The sequence below is a fragment of the Chelonoidis abingdonii genome, chromosome 3, assembly GCF_003597395.2.
Source record: "Chelonoidis abingdonii isolate Lonesome George chromosome 3, CheloAbing_2.0, whole genome shotgun sequence".
Lineage (NCBI taxonomy): Eukaryota > Metazoa > Chordata > Testudines > Testudinidae > Chelonoidis > Chelonoidis abingdonii.
The window spans coordinates 164,917,491-164,927,507 of NC_133771.1; the positions used below are offsets into that span (position 1 = coordinate 164,917,491).

Here is a 10,017-nt window from a genome sequence, read left to right on the forward strand (position 1 = left end):
AGGTGTTGAAAGAAGGTAACACCTTAAGTGGTTTCTGTAGCCAGCATACTCCAAACCATTCTACAAATTATGCTCTGGCACCTTGTCTGATGGGGTTAGGCTTACTATCCCAGGAAGCTACATTTAACATGTTTTCATGGCTAACATTCCTGGACTACACAAAGAATATTGGGATCTGCAATTCTTCACCAATACAGGAAACGGACATTTTTGCCACTACCAAGATGGTTAAAAATGCCTTGGTATTGCCAATTTCAAGTGTTCAAAAATTGTGAATCAAGTGCAAAAAAACCCCCATGAGATTTTAAAAAATAATGATTGAGGAAGTTCTTTTTATTTGCTTTTTGATTGTTGATGCTTTAGGGTTCATGTTTTTAAACTGTCTCTTCAACAAGGTGTAGTAGAAACTTACTTTTTTAGTGAAAGCTGAGAATCTTACACAATCACCATTCTAGAATCTGAGACTTCAAGTAAAATATTCAATATTGCAAGACTCATGAGGAAGAAGAGTTGGCAGCAGAGTCCTCTTTTCACTCTAGCCTTCACCATGACTACAACTAATGGAGTTACACTGGTGGAGAATTATGTGGCCTAATTTTCCTGATGTAGAAGCAGTTAAGAAAGGGCCTCTGTGCTAGGTGTTTATTTTTTGATTGTGAGCTCTTTAGAGCTCTTTGTTTTGGCCTAAATACTCAGCCCAAATTTTTCAACTGTGTGCCTAAACTCAAGTAATTAACGGGGACATTTTCAAAAACACCTGAGGGACTTAGGAGCACAAATCCCATTGGCATTTTTGCTCCTTAACCCCTATCGGGTCTTTTGAAAGTCTCCTCCTAAATCCATATTTAGGTGCCTACATTAGTCACTTGGCAGTTTTAAGCATGTATTTTATGTTGCAAATTTCTGGTTTCAATGCCTAATTTTAGGATTCATAGCCTGAATAAATTGGCCTAAGTACCTAGATAGTAAGGCAAGGACGCCCTGGAGATTACAGATCGTTGCACTGAAATCCTGCTGGTGTATCGATCACTTTGTAGGTAAATATACCGTGGGGCTTCAAAACTACATCAGCCACATGAAGAAAAAGCTCCCAGTTCACATGATGGCCTGGGGGTGAGATTTCAGTCCGACACAGAGGGCTGCCTTGTAGTTACGGGACCACAAAGGCTGCAGAGGAAGCAGAGCAAAATCTACTGCACCCTCCTCCACAGACCGGGCCCAGGAGGGGGCGACCCACGGGCGGCCTCTTATGGCTGGCCCCCAGCTCCGCCCCGGCAGCCCCAGCTCTTCTTTATCGGTCTGCTCCAGACCTGCCTCTCCCGCAGCGACCCACGAGCAGCGCCCTTCCAGCCACGTGACGGGTGCCCAGCTTCCGGGTTGGCTTCCCTACGTCATCAGTGTGCGCCGTGCCCGTTGCCCGCCCGGAGGTGCTTCCTATCTCAGCTAGGCCGGGGCTGCTGAGCTGGGGAAGATGGCGTTGCTGGTGCGGGACCTGGACGCTTCTCGAGCGCAGCTAGTGCCGCTACCTCCCGGGGGCGGGTCGGTGCGGGACTGGCTCCGCATTCACTGCGGGGCACAGGTAGGAGCGGGAGGGCAGCTGGGGGCGGCCCTGCTCTGGGGGGCGAGGTGTCACCCAGGACATTGGGGGTGGGGCGGCAGCTGGGGGAGCCCCCTCCCCGGCGCTCTGGGGGGCCGGCAGGGAAGCCCCCGCGGGAGGGGGCGAGGAGGAAGGTGACGTTGATTTGGTCCCTAAGATTAGACCGTTGTCCTCAGGACCTGGGCGCTGCCCCTGCCCCGCGTCTTGGGCCTGCTCATGGATCATTCTCTTCGCTACGAAACCTGCCCGTGTGTGTCTGTGTGGACTAGGTTCTAGTGTCCTGCTACTGGAGCGTTTGCTTTTGTTTGACAAACTAGAAAATCTCTTTACGAACAAAGACGTGAGCTTGAAGACCTGTCCCTCCCTCTCCAAATCTTCAGTAGTTGAAGTGATCACTGAAATATCAACAGTCCCCATCCTTGCAGCTTCTTGGGCTGTTTAAGCATCAGTGAGATCCTGAAACTGTAATAGAGGAGACTCTGGTTTTGGGCCTTGGCAAATAAATGAGAAACTGATTCTTTAAAAGCTCTAGTAGGGTCCTGTTGATTATTATGTTTTTCTTAATTTGTACAAAACAATATCTTAGTGCAGTAGCATTTAGAGGCCCCAGCTGAGATTGATGCCCCTTTGTGCCAAATATTGTACAAATGCATAATAAGAACAGTCTTCTTTCTCTTAAGAGTGTACAGTCTAAATAGCAAGAGAGATGAGGGAAAGATGAGGAACTGAGACACAAGAGATATTATGTGATGTGCTTAAAGTCACATAGGAAATCTGTGGCAGAGTAAGGAACTGAGCCCAGATCTCTTGAGTCCACATCTGGTGCCATAAATATAAGAACATTATTTCTCTCAATTACAAATGATGGCTTGCCATAGCCAAAGGCTACGTTCTTAAAAAAAAATCCAGTTTTGTATCCTCTTCCACCTTCACAGCCTTAGGCTTGCACTCCTAACATCTGCAGGTGACAGCAGTGAAATCTTTCAATCTTTCTGGCTAGCTGCATCAGACATGCTCTGCCCACTTGCCATGCAGGGAGCCAGGAATCTCTGATCTCTTCTTCCTATAATTACTGGAGGAGCTGACAATGCACTAGAAAAAATTTGACATCCTGTTTGTGTGGGTATCTTCTTTCTTTCCTCTGATTGCCCTAGATGAGTGGAAGAAGAGGAAGTGCTTATTTAATTTTTTGGCTAATACAAAGTTTAAGCATCTCTAGTAAGTGATATAAAGTGCATTTTAACATGGAATCCATTTGTAGGTGAATGTAAACTACTCTGTAAGCACCTTTAACCTTCATTAATAACTTGAATTGAAAATATACCCTGCACTTTGTACTTTAATTCCAGTTCATCAAGTGAGTTACCCATAACTTGATTTAAAAATGTATTTGTAATTTTTAAGGTTATATATATTCAGCGAATGATTTGGGGTCTTACAAAGCTTCTTCTTTGTCTTTAATTTCTTATTTAAAAGGAGGTAAAAAGCCTATTCTCCTTTTATTGTTTTAAAATGGATTACTCAGATGGATCAAAATCCGTTTTTATAGACTGAATGTTTTTGTTTCTAGGGCATTCCTGAGGACAGTTTCTATGTGAAATGTAATGGACGACTGGTTAATACTGAAGACTTGCTACAGGATGGAGGAGTTTATAGTCTGGAGCCAAGACTTTGTGGTGGAAAAGGAGGTTAGTTGCTGATGCTGCATGGGGGACTGTCAAATTTTTAATGTATTAGAGTCTGGGGGTAAAATTTCAGAAGCTCCCAAGGGATTTGAGAGACTAAATTTCAATGAAAATCAACAGGCGTTAGGCTCCTCAGTCACTTGAATGTTTTTGAAAAGTTCACCCTAAACCATGACCTTTGGAGATTCTTAGCTCATTTTATTCCACAATAAACTTGTGAGTCAGAAAAATCCTTGATAGCCAGAACCCCCTCATTCTAAGATTTCATGGCCATAAAGTTCATCACAGAATCTACCACTTGCCATCCAATCCTGCTCCAGAATTCAAGCTTTCATTTAGAATTTTTTTTTTTAACCTTTATGATCATAAACATGAGAAGTGAGTGTAACTGATGCAGTGTTGGTTTCCTGAGTCTCCAATGCAGACAATCTGAAATTGTAGCTGTGAAACCTAAACTTGACCATTTAAATGTCAAAATAAACTGTGTCTGCTAAAGTAATTATCAGTGAAAGATTTAACTATAATGTGTTCATCGCACAAACTCAAATTGCCTCCCAGCCAGTTAAGTTTCAAAAGACCCAGCTGCCTACTGCTCAGTTGCCAGAACAACCCATTTCCCTCTCAATAACTGCATTAAATATATTGTGTATCATCAATACAAAGATATGCACCACTCTGAAACACTGAAATGTAGGCACATTATAAAACTGAATTTAATAACAAAGTTAAGCAGGTTACTGAACTAATTATATTTTCATATTTGATAGATTACTGAACATTTTACAATGAATGCATTTAAGTTCCCCAGCATTTCCTATCTACAGGGCACAGAAATCAAGGGGGCTTCCTTTAGAATTCCGGTCCAGCTTGCTACACCTTGTTTATAGAATTAGGCAGAATGAAAGTAAATACTGCTTCTGTGACTTTTAATCTCCCCAAAGACAACTGGTTGCTGATATCTGTTTATAACTTCCAAATAGCCACTATCATACCTACCAGCTTCTACTCTACTGTGATTGTCCAACATGCATTATTCTGTGATGTCACAGTTGCCATTGGAACCCTGTGGGGTCTAGTCAACTAAATAGTATTTGTCAAAATCATACCGTTGGCCTTGTCAAGTACTTCTGTTTGAGTTTTAAAATGAAAATGTGGGGTAAAACACTCAGCCTCTAAAGGCTTGCTTAATGGTCCCTTTGGGCTAAAAATCAGACAGTCACAGAGAAACTGAAAAGTTTATGATAGTGCTTGGGAACATTGCCCTTGACTTCAATAGGAGCAGAATTGGGCCTAGGTTTAGAAAATAGCTCTCTCTCTTCTTTTGTTAGAATATACAATCCAATGAAACCTGTAATAAGCAACTTCCTCACAAGTGTCTGCTTGGAATCAGCTTTGCAAAATTCTATTCACCTGCGGCAATAGTTTGTTTTAATAGGGGAGTGAATAGGTGACTCTCATTGTATGGGCCTGGTAAATTTCTGTGGCATATTTTTCAAGCCTGCTTTAAAAGATCTTCAAGGATTCTAGTAGTTTTGTTCAACTTGTAGTTAAAGAATAGTGTAATAAATGGCACTTACATAGTACTTTAAAGCACTGCACTGACATTAATCCTCACTATGTTTCTTCACGCTAATTAGGTAGGTATTATCCGTAACTGGTGAGGGGGTGGGACTGAGACAGAAGTTAAGTGACATGATGAGAGCAAGCAGTGGCAGAGGTATAAGTAGAACTCTAACATTACTGGGTCTCCACCAGACCACATTGCTTTATGTGACTACCTCTCTTGGGCAATTATTTTTTGTTGGCAGTCTGCAAAATCCAGGCTATAGCCTACAAAAATAATTTCCCCAGCCCCTGTGCTGGTGTCCTCAATATATGGGGGTCATGATAATGGTTCCATTGGGTAGATTGGGTCTCCCCTTGATAGATGGGGGAGGAGGCTCAAATGTTCATGATATGGACAAGATTGAGAACCACTGTGCTAGAGGACTCCAGTAGCCTGTAGTATCAGGAATACTTATTCTAGGGATATCAGTAGCTCAGGAATCCAGCTGGCATGACTTCAGGAGAGCTAAAATTAAAAGATAGTTTAAACTTAGTTATACCTTGAATGCCTCTCTTTGACTTGATGTTTGAGACATTCAGCTCAATAATATAATTTATCACATTGTATCTGTTAAATATTTACAGCTCATCTTTGGCCTCCGTTATTCTGAGAGAAAGCAAGTCGCTAAACTTGCAGTATCTCTTTCTTCGCTAATGGTGGGACTAACACAATTTTTTTCTCTAGTATATGATGTCTCATTACCTTGATCTCTATTACTGGGATGTGAGGAGGAAGGGGAATAGCTATCTTCAGAAACTGTAATGGTCCTGATCCTGTAGATCTCCCTATCACAACTTTGTAGCTGACTTCTGGTAACTTTCAGGTTTTGGATCTATGCTTCGAGCACTTGGTGCTCAAATTGAAAAGACAACGAATCGAGAGGCTTGCCGAGATCTTAGTGGAAGGAGACTACGAGACGTTAACCACGAAAAAGCGTGAGGCATTTACTTTCTCAGAAATATCATTATAAAATACAATAACCTATCTTTCATTGTTAGAAGAGATCAAACAAGAGGCTGTTATAGTCAGAACAGTGAAACGTTACGGATAGTAGAAGGAGCTTTTAGCTCTTTGAAACCCTTAGCACAATATAGATAGAAGCCAGGAGGAGTCAACTGTCTGCTTGAAGAGGATATAGCTAGTGCAAATTAAAGGTGACTATACTGCAACCTGTTTGTGACATGCTTGTCTGCACCTCTTGTGTTTCTGAGGGGGTAGAAGAATGTTCTCACACAATAGAAAAATTATAGGATCCTCAAGGCACCACTACCCTGGAGCTGCAGGCCAGAGAGCTATGGAGCCCATCATTAGTCTGTCTTGCATAAACAAACACTTCTCCCTCCTGTAATGAAATTTCCATGAGTTGCTGCAGGGTGCACCTTGTTTTATGACTAACTCACTTATTTCTTGTCCTCTTCCTTTTTCTGTCCCCATCAGTGGGTGAAAATGTTCTGTAACTGCAGAGCAATAATCATTGTTAGATTAAAATGGCTGGTTCCTATTTCCTGGATCTTTTTTTCTCTGCAGAATGGCTGAGTGGGTGAAGCAGCAAGCAGAGCGAGAAGCAGAAAAAGAACAAAGACGCCTGGAAAGGCTGCAGCGTAAACTTGCAGAACCAAAGCACTTTTTCACTAATCCAGACTACCAGCAACAGTGTCATGAGATGGCTGAGCGCCTAGAGGATTCAGTCCTTAAAGGTACTACTGAGCACTTGGAATGACTCCTTAAAATAACCGTTATCAGTCAACATAGGACTGTTTTCAATCATATCTTATTAAAATATGGACGTTTGAATTAACACTATTTGAGAAATTGTTACTGTTCTTAAATATTGAGATTGATATATTTGAAAATTGTAGAAAAACATCCAAAAATATTTAATAAATGTCAGTTGGTATTCTATAGTTTAATAGTGCAATTTTAATCACAATTTTTTTAATTACAATGAATTTTGAGTTAATCATGTGAGTTAACTGTGATTAATCAACAGCCCTACTTCTGATGACAACCAGTAGAATTAGGTTTTCCTCTTTTGAATAAAATTAATTGGAATATACAAAAGTTGCAACACAGATACAAATGATATAGCATTGTACACCAAGGTAAGGTAGGCTGCATGAGTCCCAGGTTAGCAGCAGTGCCATCAAGAAATCTCTGAAGATGCTGATAGGAGCTTAGTAAGAATCATATGTAAACTTTTTTTTTGTAGTAAAAAGATCATAGATTAACACATTTTATGGAGCGTTTAGAAATTGAATATAATCTAATAAAATATCTGGATTACATAAGTGTCCTTTGCAGTTACTTTGTTTATCCACTGATTGTTACCCTGTTGGGAGGTTCAGCAGGGGCACAAGAAGGGCTGTCTCCAGTATAGGGTTGATGCTCTACTCGTGTGGGGAAGCTTTTGATGCCCACACTATGCGTGTTCTGAGTTTATGTGGAAGACTTCACTCTCCAGGGCTCTCAGTCCAGCACCTTCCATGAATACTAAAGAAAGACATCTCACATTTATGGAAAGTAACTGGAACCATAGAGTTCTCCTTGAGCAGCTATTTGGAGCCTTAAAATCTTCTTATATGGACTTGGTAATCGCATAACAACCTAACAGTAGAATAAATCTGCAAAGGTACTAAACTTTTAACTTTGTTTTGAAGGAATGCAGGCCTCTTCCAGTAAGATGGTGTCTCCAGAAACCAGTGATTGTCGGAAGCGCCCAAATGAGTCTGAAAAGAGTGGAGGAAAATTTAGGAAAAGACAATGTTTTTGGTAAGTGTTATGGCTTAAACAAGCTTTGTAAAGAATAAGAAAAGCAATAGATAATTACCAAGGGGAAATGATCACTTTTTGTACCACTGGTACAGATTTAAAAATGAAATTAAAATAGTATTTTAACTAATCCCCAGTAAAGGTCAGACAGCTGAGCACTCCCAGGAACAGTGCTACCACCATTCTACAGGCACCAAGGACATTTAATCTGAAGGAGCTTTGACTCCTCTCGTCTTTCCTTCATACAGTTGCAGCTCACTTAACATCATCCCAGTTAATGTTTCGTTGATAATCTATTAGAGAACATACTCATTTAAAGTTGTGCTGTGTTTGCTTATAACATTGTTTGGCCATGTTGGCTTGGAACCAGATTGGCTGGCAGCCCCCCATCAGCTCCCCTCCAACACCACCCAGCACCTTCCACCTGCTGTTGGCCCTGTGGATCAGCAACTCCTCCGCCCTCCCCACGCCTCCTGTCTGCAGCAATCAGCTGTTTCACAGCATTCAGGTGGCTGGGGGGATGGGAGAAGAGCGAGGACACGGCATGCTCGGGGTAGGGAGGGGGTGGAGCAGGGGCCTTGGGGCAAGAGATGGAGTGGGGGCAGGCCTGCGGTTGAGCATCCCCAGCACTTTGGAAAGAACAGCAAAAGGAGCAGCTGAATGATTCACCCTCTGACTCCACCACCTCAACCGAGCTTCACAATCATCATTGCTGAGTACGGTATTACATTGTTTAAAACTTATACTGTATATGTATATAATGTTTTTGTCTGGCGGGGGAAAAAATTCCCTGGAACCTAGGCTACCACACCCTCCCGTTTACATTAATTCTTATGGGGAAATTGGATTTGCTTAATATAGTTTTGCTTAAAGTTTAATTTTTCAAAAACATAACTACCATGTTAAGTGAGGAGTTACTGTACTAGTGCATGCCCTGCTGCCTTCTGCTGCCCTTCCCTCATCAGCATTCATCTGGATAATAAAACTGGGCTCAACTTTTCCTACCTTATGTAACTTGAAGACTTTTTGATACCTTTAATCTTTTCTCACACTCCAGTTTGTTCATCTTTCATAGAGAAAACAGTGGGAGAATCCTAAATTGTTCTATTCTTTTAACAAAATGAGTTTTTGAATTCCATTATTTAAAATGATGATGAACTGGAATGGTTAGACATAGTAAAGATACTCATGTGGCTAAAGGTCTGCCGCGTGGCAGTAGTAGATTGGGTTCATTCTTTACTAGGAGTGCTTCAGAAAGTGTATCTGGCTCCTGAGGGAGTGCTTGGAGTTATATAGTAACACTGACTTCTACCCTTTTGAGTGCAGGAATTAAATTGATCTGGAGACAATCCCGTCTAGTCCTCCTTTGCTAGGCTAGTACAGTGACCCCTTTAGGGCATGTGAAGGGGAAAGTGACTCTGGTTAAAAAATTGTAATTAAAAAGTGTTTTGTGACAGGATGGGTGTGGAGGGACTGTCAGATCCCGAGAGCTCTGGTGATAGTGAAGATGATTCTCCTAGCGTGGCAGAAGGTAGTTGGCAATCAACTGGCAGCCACGTTGAAAAGACTGAACTCACGAGTGAATGGCCCAGTAGCTCGGAGGATTCCATCGGATGCAGTTCAACCTCCAATGCTACTGAGGAACAACCAGAAGATCTTGGAAAAGATCTACCAGAGAAGGTGCCTGCAAGTGGTCAGACTGAAACTCCAGCAGCTGATGAAAAAAATGAAGCGGCGAAAACCCTGAAGGATGGGGAGCAAGAGACTGTTTCAGCTACTCAGCAGGAAACAAGCCAGTTGCAGAGCACAGTAAGCAGTACTAAAGTTGGATGTCTAGAGATGGACCTATTGCTTCTTTTTCCTCTCTGTCCATCATCTATCGTTGGACCACTTTTTCTATCACCCAGTTAGTGAATCACCTACCTATCTGACATAAAGGGACCTGGTCAAAGTAGTTGGGTCTAAAAATTAACTTGCCTTGATTGTTCTCATGATAATTTGTATTTCTAAATAATGCTCACTCTGGGCTCTAAATAGCTCCATATAGCAGCTCAAAACAATTCCCAAGTCACTGCATGTACTACTAAGCCAATTTGTTTTTAAGATATGCTAGATCAGGGGTCTCCAACATGCAGCTGGCCCACGGAGCTATTTGCTGCGACCCGGCACACTCCCCTTACCCGCTGCCGCCCCTTCCCCTCCAGTGCGCCACGTCTCTGCGCCTCTGCCCACTTCCAGGCGCTTCCTGCTGTCAAACAGCTGTTTGGGGGCACTTAGCACTTTCCAGAAGGGTGGGGGGAGGAGCGGGGAGCTGCGCGCTCGGTGAAGGAGGGAAGGCAGGGGCAGGGAGGGGGCGGGAG

The 10,017-nt window shown here is 42.4% G+C and overlaps 1 protein-coding gene across 1 annotated transcript in view; it reads left to right on the forward strand.

Annotated features, from left to right (window-relative positions):
* Positions 1-1,396: 1,396 nt before the first annotated feature.
* SDE2 (spliceosome associated SDE2) overlaps positions 1,397-10,017 on the forward strand; it is a 12,791-nt gene continuing 4,170 nt past the window's right edge. Inside the window, exons 1-6 of the mRNA XM_032778782.2 lie at positions 1,397-1,579; positions 3,168-3,285; positions 5,712-5,823; positions 6,416-6,585; positions 7,546-7,657; positions 9,115-9,466. Coding sequence (XP_032634673.1) covers positions 1,472-1,579; positions 3,168-3,285; positions 5,712-5,823; positions 6,416-6,585; positions 7,546-7,657; positions 9,115-9,466 — 972 coding nt within the window. The 5' untranslated portion in view covers positions 1,397-1,471. The remainder of the gene's footprint in view (positions 1,580-3,167; positions 3,286-5,711; positions 5,824-6,415; positions 6,586-7,545; positions 7,658-9,114; positions 9,467-10,017) is intronic.